Source organism: Aquarana catesbeiana, linkage group LG01, assembly GCF_042186555.1.
Source record: "Aquarana catesbeiana isolate 2022-GZ linkage group LG01, ASM4218655v1, whole genome shotgun sequence".
In the NCBI taxonomy this organism is placed as follows: Eukaryota; Metazoa; Chordata; class Amphibia; order Anura; family Ranidae; genus Aquarana; species Aquarana catesbeiana.
This window is the reverse complement of record NC_133324.1, coordinates 130,243,666-130,261,606: the sequence shown is the minus strand read 5'-3', so window position 1 is coordinate 130,261,606 and position 17,941 is coordinate 130,243,666. Positions and strand designations below refer to the sequence as shown.

Below are 17,941 nucleotides of genomic sequence, written 5' to 3'. Positions count from 1 at the left end.
GGCTTTGTATGTTGTGGTTAGTATTTTGAATTTAATTTGCTGGGTGACTGGGAGCCAGTGTAGGGATTGAAGGACAGGGTTGGCAGACACTGAGCGGTTGGTAAGGTGGATAAGTCTGGCAGCAGCATTCAGGATAGACTGAAGAGGGAATAGCCTATGGAGAGGTAGGCCAATGAGAAGGGAGTTGCAATAGTCAAGGCGAGAGATAACAAGGGAGTGAATGAGGAGCTTGGTGGTTTCATTTGTTAAAAAGGGGCGAATTTTAGAGATGTTACGGAGGTGAATTCTACAAACTTTTGACAATGACTGGATTTGAGGCTGAAATGACAAGTCAGGATTACACGGAGTCTAGGATTACACCTAGTACCCTGGCGTGAGGGGAGGGACTGATGGTTGCATTGTGGATTTTGATGAAAAAGTCATGGAGGGGGCACGATGGGGGAATATTAATAGCTCAGTTTTAAAGAGATTTAGTTTAAGGAAGTGGTGCAACATCCATGCTGATATGTCAGTTAGTAATGCGAGAGGAGACTGAAGTGAGGAGTAGACAGATAGATTTGGATGTCATTGGCGTATAAGTGTTATTGGAAGCCGTGGACGGTTATCAAGTGACCAAGGGAGGAGGTGTAGATAGAGAAGTGAAGGGGTCCAAGAACAGAGCCTTGGGGGACCCCCACAGAAAGGGGCAATGGGAGGAAGAGACAGAGTTGAAGATGACACTGAAGGAGTGCTGTGATAGATAGGGAGAGAACCAGGATAGAGTAGAATCTCGGAGGCCAAGGGAATGTAGTTTATTGAGAAGGAGCGGGTGATCAACAGTATCAAAGGCCGCAGAGAGGTCAAGTAGTAGGAGTACGGAGTATTGGCTGTTGGTTTTAGCAGTTAGAGTTTTAGTAAGGCAGTTTCCATGGAGTGCTGAGAGCGAAAGCCAGACTGTAAGGGGTCAAGAAGGTTATTTTCACTGAGGTAGTAGCCAAGATGGTTGTAGACTAAGCATTCAAGAAGTTTAGAGGTGATGTGTAAGTGATTACATGTGAGGCTCATGCATAAGCTATTATATGCAAGCAGCTGGAGTTCTCGGCTGTAAATCGGTGTTGGGCCCCTGTGCAGGTATGATGTTTTAACCTAATTTAGATTTTCTCTGAACATGGATTGCTTCTACTAACAATACAAAATTTCTGTGTGTTCCCTGAATAACAGATTAATCAACGTAATGAGCAATAACAAAAGTACACATATAGTGTTGAAAATAATTATGTGATCCTGTGCAGATTTTGTAACTTTGCCCACTTACAAAGAAATGAAGGGTCTATAATTTTTATCATAGGTATATTTTAAATGATAGAGACAGAATATCAACCAAATATTCTGAAAAAAATACATGATGCAAATGTTATAAATTGAGTTGCAGTTCAGTGAGTAAAAAGTATTTGATCCCCAAGCAAAACATTACTTAGTACTTGGTGGAGAAACCCATTTTTGCAAGCAGAGGTAAGACAATTTTTGTAGTTGGTTACCAGACTTGCACACATCTCAGGAGGGATTTTAGTCCACTCTACTTTACAGATCTTCTCTAAATCCTTAAAAGCGGAGTTCCACTTGGTTTTATGTTTATTGAAAGTCAGCAGCTACAAAAAGTGTAGCTGCCGAATTTTAATATACACACACTCACCAGTCCCACAGTCCAGCAATGTGGCCACCCGAGCCCTCGGTTCTCTCCAGCATCACAAGTGCGGGCACCTGGCTGTGACAGCTTGCGGTTTCACAACCAGGTGTGGACTGCACATGCGCATGTCATGCTGCGCCTCCTCAACGGCCTGGCAATCTTCTGGGACCTGTGACATGTCCCAGAAGATTGCAGGGAGGGCAGGGGAGAGGAGAACTTCCGCTTGAGTCGCCAAGGATGCCGGAGCGGAAGTGGGAGATGGGTACCTGTCAAAACTAGGTACCAGCTCCCCCCTTAAAAAAAAAAAAAAAAATGATATGCGAAATGTGGCATGCAAGGAGGTGAGGAGTCCTTAACCGGTTCCTGACCTGCTCACGCAGATGCTCATGCCTCCAATACAGACAGGCAGTTACTGAATTGTAGCAAGAATCAATGACCTTCGAGTGCTCACCAGCACCCTCGCAATTCACAAGAACTACAAACAGTTGGCTATGGTACCTGTAGTTCATTCATTCACAGTACCCTGAAATAGGTGCGGGGAAAGGATGCCCTGCCCGCTGTCACATGGAGGGGGGATCGGATGCAGGAGCTGGAACATGTTACATTTTCTACCCTAAATACAGATGGAACATCTAGAATCTACGTACATCTAGAAGTGATGACTACCTGCAGTGGCTTTAGATCGGCAACATGGCAGAGTTGTAAAATCGAACAGCCTTACCTTCAGTCTTGCACGACTATACAGGCTCAAATGTACTGGTTCCTGTGCTGTAATTGAATACTCTGGTTTTATTTTAGGATTATTTTTAAACATTAGGTAAGTACCGTATTTATCGGCGTATAACACGCACCCCAAGTTTAGGAGGGAATTTTAAGGAAAAAAACTTTTAGGAGGGAAGTTTAAGGGAAAAAAAACTTACATTTAAATGCCCATCAATGCAGCCTTATCAGTGTCATTGAAGCCTTGCCGCCATGTCAGTGCAGCCTTCCCCAGTGTCCATTGCAGGCTTGTCCCAGTGCAGCCTTGTCAGTGCAGCCTTCCCCAGTGTCCATTGCAGCCTTGTCCCAGTGCAGCCTTGCGATCTCCGCTGATTGTGATCGCGCCGACATACACATCCGAGTGTACAGATTTAAATATGGCGCAGCGGAGGTACTCGGCGGAGCAGAGATACACATAGCCGAGTGTACTCGGCTCTTCACGGATCCGCTCACTGGCACGCCCAGTCCCGCCCTATGATGGACATAACACAGGTCCAACGGCGGGACTGGGCGTGACTGTGAGCGTTGCCGAGTAAACTCGGCTATGTGGATCTCGGCTCCGCCCAGTCCCTGCGATCTCAGCGGTGCTTGCTCTGCTGCCGACGCCATATTTAAATCTGTACACTCGGATGTGTATGTCGGTGCGATCGCAAACAATCAGCGGAGATCGGCGTATGACACGCACCCACGATTTTCCCCTGATTTTAAGGGGAAAAAAGTGCGTGTTATACGCCGATAAATACGGTATTCAACATCTTGTTTTACAGGCTGGGCTTGCCTCTGTTTTTATCTTTATTGACAGGGTCACTGTAACTGACTTTTGACAAAATAACCACTGCTGGTTACAAAGTGGTAGAATAATAAAGCCTATATTTTCTTACCTATTGGGTTGAATATGTGCATCTTCAAATCTGTCTTCCTTTCTTCTATGTGAATATCTTCTATATTTTTGTCACTGGTGTTATGAAATGCAACTTGTACTGAAACCATCTGAGCTCCAAATATACATGGCTGACGAGGAAATTGGTAGTTAGCAGAGAGACCTTTGCCACTCATCCGATGGAGAAGTTCATGTGTCTTACTAGGAACAAATGATGGCATGCAAACCTGTTCAGAAAAGGCAAAATGTTTGACACAGTGTCAGTCAATGCACCAAGTTAATAAGAGAAGAGGTGTCTGAAACATTATATTTGGCAACAGCTATCTATTAAACCAGTAAAATTGACTCCAGCAAGAAGAAATAGTAGCAATGCTGGAGGCAGTTTATAGCACACACTGATTTTGGTAGCATAGTTATTCATGAGGAATGTATGTTTCTTGCTAAAGAACATTATTTTTATCGAATTACTGGTAAAGTTCCACTTTAAAGTGCTACTAAAGTCACATTTTAAAAAAAAATTAAAATACTTACCTGCTCTGTGCAGTGGTATTGCTCAGAGTGGCCCCGATTCTCCTCTTCTCAGGACCCCGGCAGCAATCTTGGCTGCTCCTCTTCTTTAGAGGGACCAGCCGCTGACTATGGGGAGAGCGTGGTCCCTGCAGTCCCGGTCTGTGTGTCTATGGAGCCACGGTCCCCCCACTTCCTCTTCACTGCATCTGATTGATAGCAGCAAGAGCCAATGGCTCCTGCTGCTGCTCGAATGCTGTGTAAAGAGGAAAAGAGGGGAGAGGAGATGCAGCTGACCCAGGGACACTGACATTTTTTTTAATTTAAACAATGCATTAAGGTAAAAAAAAATTTTAGGTTTAGTAAACAATTAAATGTGTCCGCTTGAATTGGCCTTGGTTCTCCCATTGTCCTCCGTTTCATACAGCAGCATTTGCATAAAGAGTAGTACATTGCATTTTCAAAATTTTAATGGAAGAGACGATGGGATGAAAAGTTTCTGTGAAGAGTAGAGTGCATATTCATTAGATGTGGTGGCTGCATTCGTTTTTTTTTTTTTTTTAAAGCTTTTCTCCTCAGTTTGCATTGGGTGACCTGATTTTGGATGAAGGAGCAACAAAGACACAGTCAGTCATGGGGAATGGGAGTGTTAGATGGACTAACAGATTAAATACACTAACAAGTTGAAGCCAAACTCTAGCGGCATCCTGTAGGAAGAGCAGAACAGTGCACACACATCACACAGCAGTGACTGATGGTTACAACGCCTGTAGTCCACACTACAGGGAGTAGAGTCATGAATGTCTGCGTGCTGACTTCCTGTGTTGAGACTGGACATCACTCAACCCAAAAGAAGCATGGCAGCCATTCAGGGAAGATGGAGCGAATAATAATTTAATTTTAATTAGGAAGCTTGAGATGGGCTTTAAAGCGGAGTTCCAAATACTGCAGCTGCTGACTTTTAAAATATGGACACTTACCTGTCGGGGACGCCCACGATGTCCTCACCTGAAGCTGATCTGTCTCTCTGCTCTCAGGTGGAGACGCCATCTTCGGTAAGGGAATCAGGAAGTGAAGCCTTGCGCCTTCACAGCCTGATTCCCAACTTCGCATGCGCGAGTTGCGCTGCGCAACCTCACTGGTCCCTGCTGTCTTCCGGGACGTGTGCGTCTCCCAGAAGTCAGCGGGGGAGGTAAAGACGGAGGAGGGGCAGGACATACCGTAGATTGCCGCAGAGCCTGCGGTGATCTATGCCTGGAAGTGGGAGCAAATACCTGGGTTATACAGGTATCTGCTCCCCCTCCCCCCTGAAAGGTGGCAAATGTGAAACTGGAGGGGGGGGGGGGGGGATATGACGACACCAGGCGGTCCTTAAGTGGTTAAGCAGCCCACAGATGTCAGTTATATTTCATTCAACCAACTGCTCCGATTCCCTCATCCACACATTTGAGGTGGATGGAGAAATCTTCCCCGCTGAGCTATTGTATTCTGACAACGGGGAGACTTCCTGCCACCAGATTACACTGATCAATGTTGCTGGCTATAGCCTGCTGTGCTGATCGAGCAGGAAAAATCCAACAGGGCGGTTGTACAGAAGTCAATTGGTAAATAAACTTCTGTACAACCACAGTGTCCACACATAAATCGAAATTTGGCTGGTCTAGCATATCAATTTATGTAAGGCCAGCTATAGGTACAGTCATTGCAGTGGCTTATTTACAAATCTCTATAAAATAACAAAAGTGTAAAAGAGAAAGCATGCTGATATGGATGAGTAAGGCCCCTTTTCACACAGGAGCCTCCGTGTAGCGGATTCCAGTTAATGGGGGGGGGGGGGGGGGGAATCACTCCACTAATCCCTGATGAGCAGATGGACGACAGGTCCTGCCCTCCTATGTGAAAAAGGGATGGAAACGGACTGTTTGGTCGTTTCCATCTAATCGGATCCACTGGATGGATGGAAAATAGGACCACCATCTGTCTGTTTCTTGCAGGTAGGATCGGATTGGATGGCGGTGGTGTCCACTTCATATGGGACACTGGTGGGTTTGTTCAGGCCCGCCTAAAAGACTGACAGGCGGACCTGATCGGACAGCCTGCGTTTAAGGGCCCTAAAATTAAAAATGACAACACTGAAAAAACAATGCTCACTATATTTTACCTTTGAACATGATAGCAGATTTCCAAAAGCAAACCAACACCCCCCTACTACTGGTCAAATCAGTATGAAAAACATAGTCCCTGAGTAACTTATACAATTGCTTGCAAAAACAAAAAAAGAAAAAAATACAAAGTCTATAAAATATGCAGATTTGCATGAAACAACTGTAAAGCTTTAATTATACAGACAGCCATCATTTGCATGTTAGATCATTTTTAGTCTACACGTGTTTTAGAAATGTTCTCAAAGGATTTAAGTGAAAAGGCTGTACTGCTAATGTTCATTAACCCAAAGCAACCAATCACAATTCACTTTACAAGTCAAAGCCAAACTCTGATTGCTTATTATTGGTTACTGCACTTTGCTTTACTACATACGCTTGTATTGCAAACAATAACTACAAGACACACAACCATTTTAACACCAGTTGATAGTAAGAGAGAGACTCAAGAGTGATCAGAAAGACCTATGAAACATATCTAGAAAGGTTGAGAACACCTCTGGATAGTTTACGAAAATATCCAATCAATTCTGCATAGACCAGATTATTTCTAAAGGAAATCTATGCGATTCCTGATGCCTGCAGATACATAGCAGCAAAGCACACATATTTTACCAGTTTATTACGGTAAGCAAATAAGCGTGGAATGAGAGGGCACATAACTGTCTACTTAGCGCTTACTGAAACATTTATAAGAGCTGTTATCTCCCTAATAACAGACAGACAGCGTGCAATTTTAAAGAGGAGAAAAGCTTCATATTTTTTAACACTTCACTAAAAAGTAACTGAAGAGTGTAAAATGAAAAATACTCTGTGCAGTTAGCTGGTAATGGACCATATTATCAACTCGAGTTAGATTTATAGGATACAAACTAGTCGCTAATAGTTATTTTATGACATAGCATGTCTGCTTTTTTAAGGTTATTAAGATTAAAATTGTGAAACTTTCTAGAACGGAAAGAAATGAATTATAATTTGTAAAAGAGAAAATAAAATAAAAAATGCAAAACGGCTGTTTCAGGTGAAAGCCACTGGCAGAAAAACAAGACCAATGTTGAATGTAAATCATGGCTCAAGCTTCAACACATCCTGGATCACGCAAGAGATTTCACTTTTGCTACTCATATATTGGATGTATAAAAGTGCAATTTTACATTTTTCAGAAATAAACATTGCATAAATAAATACATCTTGCCATATACTTTTGTTTATTTTTTTTATAATTTTGCCTGCATCCTATAAATCTTCCTTTTACTGTGTTTCTGTCACAAACACCAATAATCAAAACGGGAAATGCTGCAGTTTGTTAAATTACTGCAAATATGCAGACCCACTGGTTTAAACACAGTGGCAACGCACATTTTTAAAAAATGTTTTTATTTCACAGTTGCTCTGAGCATATGCACACCTGACAGTTTTACCACAATAGAATATTATGAAGTGCCATGTTCACTAGTAAAACAAACTATTTATATTTAACACAAAACTCATGTTGCCATTGTTTACTTTTTATAGTCTTTTCAATGATATGCAAGATTCACGTAAGAATAATCAATTTGTGTAAAAAAAAAAAAAAAAAAGCTTTAAGCTGAGGGTTTATTTCATTTTGTCAAACTTTTCAGAGTAGGATTTTCAGAGCACAGTGGGTTAGCTAGATAGAGAATCAGGGTCAGGTTGACGCCCTCTGTCGAAGTCAGGATATGACGAAACGCGTCAGGGCGTGGCTTACACGACGCCGGAAGTGAGGTATGCGTTCCACCTCAGCCTGTTCCACGAACCAGGAAGTGATCTGTTCCCCTGGACACTGAACCGGCTGGATCTTCTGAACGGTGACACGCTACACTCCTCTTTTGCTTGATTGACTGCTTTTATTTTGTACGTTTATTGGTTGAGGGGTGTTTTGTGAAGATTGTGGGGTTCATCTAAATAAACAGAATTACGCTATGTGCATACTTTCTCTTTTGTTGGCATTTATCTGTTTGGAGTTGTGACCCGCCCCTGAACCCCCTGGAGAGGTACTGAAAGAGATGTGCTAAGGAGACCCTTTTCTCTTGAAGGCTTTTATAACTTTCATATTTGGTGAGTTTGACCCCCTAGGGGGAGAGTGTTAACACATGGTGAAGTCCTACTGACCGGTGGAAGGCGCACACTGTGATTCAGCTTTATCATCACCTATGGACATTTTCTTGATCACCTCACAGACTCTTTTTCTCTCTGTGTTATCACACCTGTGTGCGCTGTTGGCCGCATTATTTTAATTATATGTTTTTTGCTCAACAATAGCGCTGTTTATAGTGTATGTTTACTTATTGTCTGTATGCACTATTTTTTTACTTTTTTGTCTTTCTAAACGGCTGCTGTTTTTTGTGAACAATTAGTGTAGAAACTGAGTGTTTATACCTCCTCCATTCTAGAGTTCTGTGCTCCTATTTTTGGACATTAATTCATCCATCTGGCGCTGAGTGGTGTGCTGCAGGCCCGAGCAAACCTTTCCTCCTAGAGAATCAGGGTCGTTCGCTTATGGGGTCCAAATGAAACCTCAGGCTAAGAAAAGGGATATTCATCACTGCTGTGGTGACAGATCAGTGTGGAACGCACCCCAAAAGTGGACACTGACAACAATAACTATAAAAAACGTTTTTTATTTTATAGTACAGTGAGGAAAACTCGGAACTCAGAACCTCGGTCAAGGTTTGATTGATTTTTGTGTCCCCATTTGGTACATATCTCCTCATTTCCAGTTCTGGCAATTGAAACCAGCTGGAACAAGAAGTGAGGGGAATCATCTGCAATGTGGACCCAAACAGCAACAACAACCCAACAGAAGAAGCAACCCCTTGCAAATAATGAAACATTGTTTGATCACTAATGAAAATAATGTGATTATTTAACAACAGAACAGAACCTTAGTTGCTGGAATTTTCCCTTAAGCTGATCAGTCCAGCGTTTCAAAACTACCCTGGCATCTTGCAGTATAAAAGGCTTCCAGATCATTCATATTTTTAGGATGTCTTGGCTGAACAGCCTTTTTTTCACATTATTTTAGTGTGAGTAAGGTACGTTTTTGACTTGTCCATTTTAAAATATGTAATTTCTTCTAACTGCCACCATGTTTTTGATTTATTCCTCTGCTTTGGATCATTGTTATGTTACGGAACCTTTCAAAAAAAAAAAAAGTAATCTTAAAGTTGTTATAAATAAACTAATGATGGATAACATGCGCCGCCAACCTATGTTAGGATGGCCAAGAACTGAACATATACAGGAGTTCAGAATCCTTTAAGTGATCAGTATCTCATTGACAATGATGATAAGGACAGAACAGGCAGTGCAACAATGTAATTTTTAGTGGCTTCGGCTGCTACTCTTACAAAAAAAGTGTTTGATAGACAAATTTAAAGCCTATCTATTGGTAAAATGTAAAATCATTTTGAAGTTTGTAAACTTACTTTGTAAAGATCCCCAGACATTTACTTCCTTGAATTATGCGCCACATATTCAATATGCGCTGAGTAGGCACTGCTGTGTCATACATTTCACAGAGCTTGCCTTCTGAACTTAAAGTGGAGTTCCACCCACTTTTACAACTCTTCAGCATCCCTCACTAAACTGTGCACTGTAAACAAATTGGATATTTAAAATTTTTTTTTCTCAGCGCTTACTGTATAGCGGCTGTATTCATTTTTCACTTCCTCCTCCCTGGCCGCGGCCCATCGCATCATTTCCTGTTTGCAATGCCTTCTGGGAAGGGGCAGCAACTTCCTCTGACACTGCCGTTGCTATGGAAACCTGACCTGAAACCTATTACACTGCTTGTGCTGCACTGAGCATGTGCGAGATATGAAAGGATGAGATCCAGGAAGAAATACAGTCTGGCTTCAGATGCCCAGACTTAAGATGGCCACGGCCTGCTGGAAGTTTATAAAATAACAAACTACTACTATAAACTGGCAAAACAGACCTTAGTTTACAGACTAACTTTACTAGAATACATTAAGCTTGTGTATTATAGGGGTATTTTTATTTAAAAAGTATAATTTCGGCTGGAACACCACTTTAAAGATAAAAAACACACAAGGCTTGGAATTCAGCACTAAAAACCTGGTCATGGCAACAGTGGTGTAAAAACACTCATATGTTATTGGTAAAAGGAGGGACATCAATAGAATGATTGATGCAAATAAAAGTTATAAAACACAGAATGAATCTCAAAAGAATTTTCTTGGGGGGGGGACGGGACCCCTTGAAGTTAGTCTCTGGTGTGAATGCTGCAGTGGGTGGCAAGGCTGCTTCAGGCATGGGCTAGGGGCCCAGAAACAGAGATGAAAGCAAGAAAGGGAAGAGAAGCTCCAGGCAATTCCTAGTGTAGCATTATTTTATTAGGATAAGCAAAATACTGACAATATAGATTGCACTCATAGTGCTCAGTGGGTGAGGGCTTGCCACGTCCAGCATGGGGACAGAAACCGCCGGATAATCCTTTTGATGGTGAGCCATGAGTGCCATTGATCAGCAGGGAGCTGAAGCCTCGAGGAACCTCGGGTGGACGCTGCCTGGGTTACTCGGTTTCAAGGTGATCTGGAGCTGTAAACCTGGGAGCTGCCTACCACTGTGTTTAGCCAATCAGAATTCACTTCAGAATAGGGGTTGCAGTTAACCCAGACAGTGCCAGGAAAATGGCTTCAGATGGATTACAATTACAAGAAGCCAAAAGTGGTCAGAGTACACATATAAAAAACATTTAGTAGCATGTATAGAGATATTTTGAATTACTGGTGGTGAAAAATAAACATTAGTATGAGTTTAAACAGAATACTAGATGTATAAATATATATAATAAAAACCTATATAGAAAAATGTAAAAAATGTTGATATACATCTAAAAATTCATAAAATGTATATGCTGTCATTATATACACAGATAGATTACAAAAGAAATAATGATGAATAAAAAGTATGGAAATATATAAAATTTATATTTAAAATTTAAAGCTGTATCAATGAGAAATTTATTATGAAAAATTAAATTGAATAGATAAAATAAAAATGAAAATAAAAAGGAAAAAAAGGAAGCATTTTGAAATTCAAAATTGATTAGTAATAGGGGTGGTAATAAATTAAAAGTGCAATTGTACACTGTAATGATAGGAGTATGAAATGTGAAATTGAAAAAAATCAAGTGGGAGGGAAAAATGCATATATATATTAATAATAATACAAAATATATCCCGAATGTCAACATATATGAAAATGCAAGGACTAGGGGGGAAATGACAGAATGGGCCACATTCTAGCTAACAGAGAGAAGATGGTATAAGTATTTGAAGATCGTAGATAAGAACATGTGAGAAGTAAAATTATACACATACACGCCAACATATACACACACATATGCACAAGCGTGAACACACATGAGTGGTGACAACAAATGGCATTAGAGAATGTGTAATGCCACTGTGAGGGATGTGTTATTGATGGGTGTAGGAGGGAAGGGGTAATGAGGGACGGGGGATGGGGGGGAAGGAAAGGAACGCACAAATGGGAAAGGGGGATATTTAGATAATCATGCCGACTTCCAACTCTTCGTTCAGCTCTTCAGGTGAGAGGCTATTGAGTTTAAAGATCCAGTAGGTCTCTTGGGCACATCGTTTTTTGAATCTCTCCCCATCTGGTAAGGAGTAGGAGATGGGTTGGATTGCTGTTACTATCAGTAATGCAGGGTTTCTATTGTGATGGGCCAGGAAATGTTTTGGGATGCTGCATTTGGGGTAAATTTCTTTCAGACTCCTCCTATGTTCCCAAATATGGTGTGAAGTGGCCTGATGGTACAACCTACATGGCACATTTTTGAAAAGGCAGGTGATAAGATAGACAGCAAAGTTACTAGAACATGTTAGAAATTCTTCAATGGCAAAGGTGTTGCCTTTTGAGTCAGAGAATGTATTTTGTCCAAGTGTCACATGTCCGCAAGTGAGGCATTTTTTTCTTGCGACATTTGTACATACCAGTAAGTGAGAACATTATGGGAATGGAGTCCAGGATGGATTTTTTATTTCTGCATGGTAATTTACTGGGGGCTAGGAGGTTTTAACATTATTGGCTCTTTTAACCACTTCTCGCCTGCCATATAGCAATATGACGTGTGCAAAGTGGTTTAGTTATCCTGACTGGACGTCATATGACGTGATCAGGATAGCGATGGGGCACACAGATCAGTGGTGCGGCGTGTCAGTCTGACACACTGCAACTCCAATCTAGGTAAAGAGTCTGACGGTGACTCTTTACCACATGATCAGCTTTGTCCAATAACAGCTGATCACGGTGTAAATAGGAAAAGCTGTGTATCGGCTTTTCCTCACTCGCGAGTAGATGAGAGACGATCGGCTGCTCCTCTGACAGGGGGAGTCTGCGCTGATTATCACCAGGGACTGGTGGTTTCTGTCCCCATGCTGGACGTGGCAAGCCCTCGCCCACTGAGCACTATGAGTGTAATCTATATTGTCAGTATTTTGCTTATCCTAATAAAATAATGCTGCACTAGGAATTGCCTGGCACTTCTCTTCCCTTTCTTCTCTCCCTGCCTTCTGTACTACAGAGGGGCTGAGAGAGGAAGTTTCGGGAGACGGAGACAGTACAGGAATCACTGCTTGTAGGCAGCAAGGTACCATGGGATATGTAGTACTTAGAAATAAAAACTAAAAAACCAGAGGAGAAGCTGCAAAGCATGTTGCATGAAATTCAGGAAATTGTGGGAAGAGATGAAAAGCAGACAGGCAGCACTCAACATGAAAAATTAGATTTTTCAAGTAAGCTTATATTGGACTGTCAAATATAACTAACATACACTCACCGGCCACTTTGAGTACACCTGTTCAATTGCTTGGTAACAAATTGATAATCAGCCAATCACATGGCAGCAACTCAATGCATTTAGGCATCTAGATGTGGTGAAGATGACTTGCTGAAGTTCAAACTGATCAGAATGGAGAAGAAAGGGGATTTAAGCGACTTTGATTGTGACATGGTTGTTGGGTGCCAGATGGGCTGGTCTGAGTATTTAAAAAACTGCTGATCTACAGGGATTTTCATGCAGAACCATCTCTAGGGTTTACAGAGAATGGCCCTGAAAAAAACAAAACCAAACCAAAAAACACAAAACCAAAATAAAAACAAAAAACCAGTGAGCGGCAGTTGTGTTGACGAAAATGCCTTGCCGATGTCAGATGAGAATTGGCAGACTGATTCAAGATGATAGAAAGTACAGTAACTCAAATAATTTATTACAACCAAGGTATGCAGAATACCATCTCTGAACGCACAATAAATCGAACCTTGAAGCAGATGGGCTACAGCAGCAGAAGACCACACACTTCTGTCAGATAAGAACAGGACACTGAAGCTACAATTCGCGCAGGCTCACCCAAATTGGACAATAGAAGATTGAAAAAACGTTGCCTGGTCCGATGGGTTTCGATTTCAGCTCTGACATTCAGATGGTAGGGTCAGAATTTGGCATAAACAACATGAAAGTGTGGATCCACCCTGCCTCGAATCAACGGTTCATGCTGGTGTTTTTTGCATAATGGTGTGGGGATATTTTCTAGGCACGCCTTAGGCCCCTTCATACCAATTGAGCATCGTTTAAATTCCATGGCCTACCTGAATATTGTTGCTGACCATGTCCATCTCTTTAGGACTACAGTGTACCCATCTTCTGATGGCTCCTTTACAGCAGGATAATGCACCATATCACAAAGAACCAATAATCTCAAACTAGTTTCTTGAACATGACAATGAGGTCACTGTACTCCAATGGCTTCCACAGTCACCAGATCTCAATCCAATAAAGCACCTTTCGGAAGTGGTGGAACGGGAGAGCCAAATCATTAATGTGCAGCCAACAAATCTGCAGCAACTGCGCGATGCTATCATGTCAATATAAACCAAAATCTGAGGAATGTTTCCAACACCTTGTTGAATCTATGCCACGAAAAATTAAAGCAGTTCTGAATTTAAAAGGGGGTCCCAACCTGGTACTAGTAGCAAGGTGTGTACCTACAAGAGCGGCTGGTGAGTATTTATTCTGTATTGCTATTACAATGCTAAGGAAAGGTATGCTGTCACCATAGAACTAATTTAAGGAATAACAAAAATTCTGATAAACATTTAAAAACCATCTTGATTTGCTTGACTATGGGGTCAGCAAAAGCACAGACACATTCCAATGTCATGCCTTTATAGTCTACTTTACTTTGCCATCTGGATCACATTTGCATGTGGATGTACCAGGCTTCTCATAAAATTATTTTATAATTGGTTATCACTTTTCATTGCTGCAAACTGTTTCCATAAATTTCCTGACTAGTTGTCAGCCTTCATGAAATAGTGGCAGTTTGCAACACTTATAGTATCTCACAAAAGTGAGTACACCCCTCACATTTTTGTAAATATTTTATCATATCTTTTCATATGACAACACTGAAGAAATTACACTTTGCTACAATGTAAAGTAGTGAGTGAACAGCTTGTTTAACAGTGTAAATTTGCTGTCCCCTCAAAATAACTCAACACACAGCCGTTAACGTCTAAACCACTGGTAACAAAAGTGAGTACACCCCTGAAGTGAAAATGTCCAAATTGGACCCAATTAGCCATTTTCCCTCCCCGGTGTCATGTGACTCGTTAGTGTTACAAGGTCTCAGGTGCGAATGGGGAGCAGGTGTGTTAAATTTGGTGTTATTGTTCTCACTCTCTCATACTGGTTACTGGAAGTTCAACATGGCCCCTCATGGCAAAGAACATGGCCTAGGCTATTAGATTGCCAAGACCCTAAAACTGAGCTGCAGCAAGGTGGCCAAGACCATACAGTGGTTTAACAGGACAGGTTCCATTTAGAACAGGTGTCAACATGGTCGACCAAAGAAGTTGAGTGTACACATGTTTAGTGTCATATCCAGAGGTTGTCTTAGGGAAATAGACGTATGAGTGCTACCATTATTGCTGCAGAGGTTGAAGGGGTGGGGGGTCAGCCCGTTAGTGCCCAGACCATACGCCGCACGCTGCATCAAATTGGTCTGTATGGCTGTCATCCCTGGAGGAAGCCTCTTCTAAAGATGATGCACAAGAAAGCCCGCAAACAGTTTGCTGAAGACAAGCAGATTAAGGACATGGATTACTGGAACCATGTCCTGTGGTCTGAGACCAAGATAAACTTATTTGGTTCAGATGGTGTCAAAAGTGTGTAGCGGAAACCAGGAGAGAACAAAGACAGGTGTGTCTTGCCTACAGTCAAGCATGGTGGGAGTGTCATGGTCTGGGGCTGCATGAGTGCTGCCGACACTGGAGAGCTACAGTTTATTAAGGGAACCATGAATGCCAACATGTACTGTGACATACTGTAGCAGAGCATGATCCCCTCCCTTGGGAGACTGGGCCGCAGGGCAGTATTACAACATAATGATCCCAAACACACCTCCAAGGCGACCCATGCCTTGCTAAAGAAGCTGAGGGTAAAGGTGATGGACTGGCGAAGCATGTCTCCAGACCTAAACCCTATTGAGCATCTGTGGGACATCCTCAAACGGAAGGTGGTCTCTAACATCCACCAGATCTGTGATGTCGTCATGGAGGAGTGGAAGAGGACTCCAGTGGCAACCTGTGAAGCTCTGGTGAACTCCATGCCCAAGAGGGTTAAGGCAGTGCTGGAAAATAATGGTGGCCACACAAAATATTGACACTTTGGACCCAAGTTGGACATTTTCTCTTAGGGGTGTACTCACTTTTGTTGCCAGTGGTTCAGACATTAACGGCTGTGTGTTGAGTTATTTTGAGGGGACAGCAAATTTACACCGTTATACAAGCTGTGCACTCACCACTTTACATTGCAGCAAGGTGTCATTTCTTCAGTGTTGTCACATAAAAAGATATAATAAAATATTTACAAAAATGTGAGGCGTGTACTTTTTTTGTGAGATACTGTATCTGAAATCTAAACAAGTAAAACATCATACATTACATAAATACAGCAGTGAAAAACAATTTTTTTCTTTACTCACAGGTTCTCAAAGAAAAGGTAAACCTTGCACATTAAAACACAGCTTATTCTTAAGTACTGGTGGGTGGGCTGTTTGGCACCAAACTGTGTCTAGCATAGTGGTTCTCAACCCTGTCCTCAAATATCCTCAACAGGCCATGTTTTGGGAATTCTCTTAGATAAAATAGATGTCCAAAATATCATTGTGTGACCCCATGCTCACTGTTTACTGTAATCTATTCATCTTTAAGGTCTTGGCCCAGTCATGATTTTAGAGTTCAAATTTATACATTTAGAATGTATAAACTAAGTTTGGATTGGCAGGATAAGGGATACATTTCTTTCAGAATCTGTTGCTGCCTGTACCCCTTTAAGGAGATGTCTCCTCACTTATGTCATTTTGTATACCTGTTAACATGAAAGAGGTCACTAGAGGAGGGGGCGATGGGAAATCCCCAAAGCAGGTTGTCTTGGAGACAACTTTCAAAGATGGAATGTTTTATCCTTGTGGGGGAAAGATACTGTCTCCCCTTACGAAGGGAAGCGTGCAAGGCAGTAAGAAGAAATGTCCCTATTAGGCACAGGCACAAAGGCCGCAAATAATAATCGGACAAAGAAACCCTTGTTTCATTAAAAAAAAAAAAAAAAAAAATGCTAATTATATAGTGTAGTTACTTCATGCTTAAAGTTTACAAAAACCAAAGAAAAAGTGAATACATTGCAACTTGCTGGTTCTTAGATGTGGTGGCTACATGAGTTTTTTTTTTTTTCCTTTAAGTGATAAGAAATTCTCATTTTTTTTTTGTTAAAAATAACAAACACGTTAAACTTACATGCTCCGTGTAATGGTTTGGCACAGAGCTGCCCAGATCATTCTCGGGTCCCTCTCTGGCGCTCCTAGCCTCTCCCTCCAGTTCAGTGCCCCCACAGCAAGCTGCTTGCTGTGGGAGCACCCAAGCCGAGCCGCAGCTCCCAGAGTTCATTCAGACACGAAACATGGCCTGGCCCTACCCCCTCTCTCTCATTGGCTCACTGAGTTTGATTGACAGCAGCAGAAGCGGCTTCGCTGTTGTCTCAGCCAATGGGGAGGGAGAATCCCGGGTAGCCGAGACTCTAGTGCAACATCGCTGGAGTAGAGGGGGCTCAGGTAAGTATTAGGGGGGCTGCTTCACCCAGAAGGCTCATCATCTTACTGCATGTTGTCTGAGATATTGGCCTCATTCCAAGCTATGTTGGGTGATTTTTGCCTAATTCTCCATTTCCTTTGTTAGTGCTTGTGCCAGTCTTATCCATAACCTTGATTGAACTGAAGCCCATATCTTGAAGAGCTGACAATAGAACAAGAAAGCTGATTGAAGGGGTCCATTATGTATCAACATATAGGAAGAGTGATTGATGAAACTCCCAGTCACCTTCACTGTGAGCAGCTGCACCTGTATCCTCTATGTCAAATGACCTGAAAATCCTGCTGACAGTCTCACATTCACCACAAGGATATACTGCTCAGTACTGTGCTTTAACATTATTTTAATTGCCTGCAAATTGTAGTCAGGGAATCAGTGCCATCTGATTAGAATATTTTTTTTTCTTTGGGCTTTAGACATAAGCAATATAATCTTTACAAAGAAGGCCAACAAATAAATTAGGTGTATTCAAAAAGAAGAAACATTACAGATGAATACATTTATGTATAGATATATCTAGAATTACAAGGTGAATTAAACTGAGTAAAATTGAAGTCTCTCTACAGGTGTACTCTAACGCATACTCAAGGTGTATTTTTAAGTTTATGACAGGGTATCCAAGACTAGCAATTTTACCAAATGCACATTCAGGGCTGGTGCAAGGATTTTTGACACCCTACGCAAAACCTAATTTTACCGCTGCCCTGGCTCCACCCCCTTTGCCCTGCTCATGTATACCCCTTCTTTTTA

At 41.8% G+C, this 17,941-nt stretch overlaps 1 protein-coding gene across 2 annotated transcripts in view; it reads right to left on the bottom strand.

Annotated features, from left to right (window-relative positions):
- The window catches only part of AP3B1 (adaptor related protein complex 3 subunit beta 1), a 524,279-nt gene that overhangs the window by 93,632 nt on the left and 412,706 nt on the right, over positions 1–17,941 (bottom strand). For both annotated transcript variants that reach the window (XM_073623849.1, XM_073623855.1), the window contains exon 23: positions 3,307–3,532. In XM_073623849.1, the coding sequence (XP_073479950.1) occupies positions 3,307–3,532 (226 nt within the window). The remainder of the gene's footprint in view (positions 1–3,306; positions 3,533–17,941) is intronic.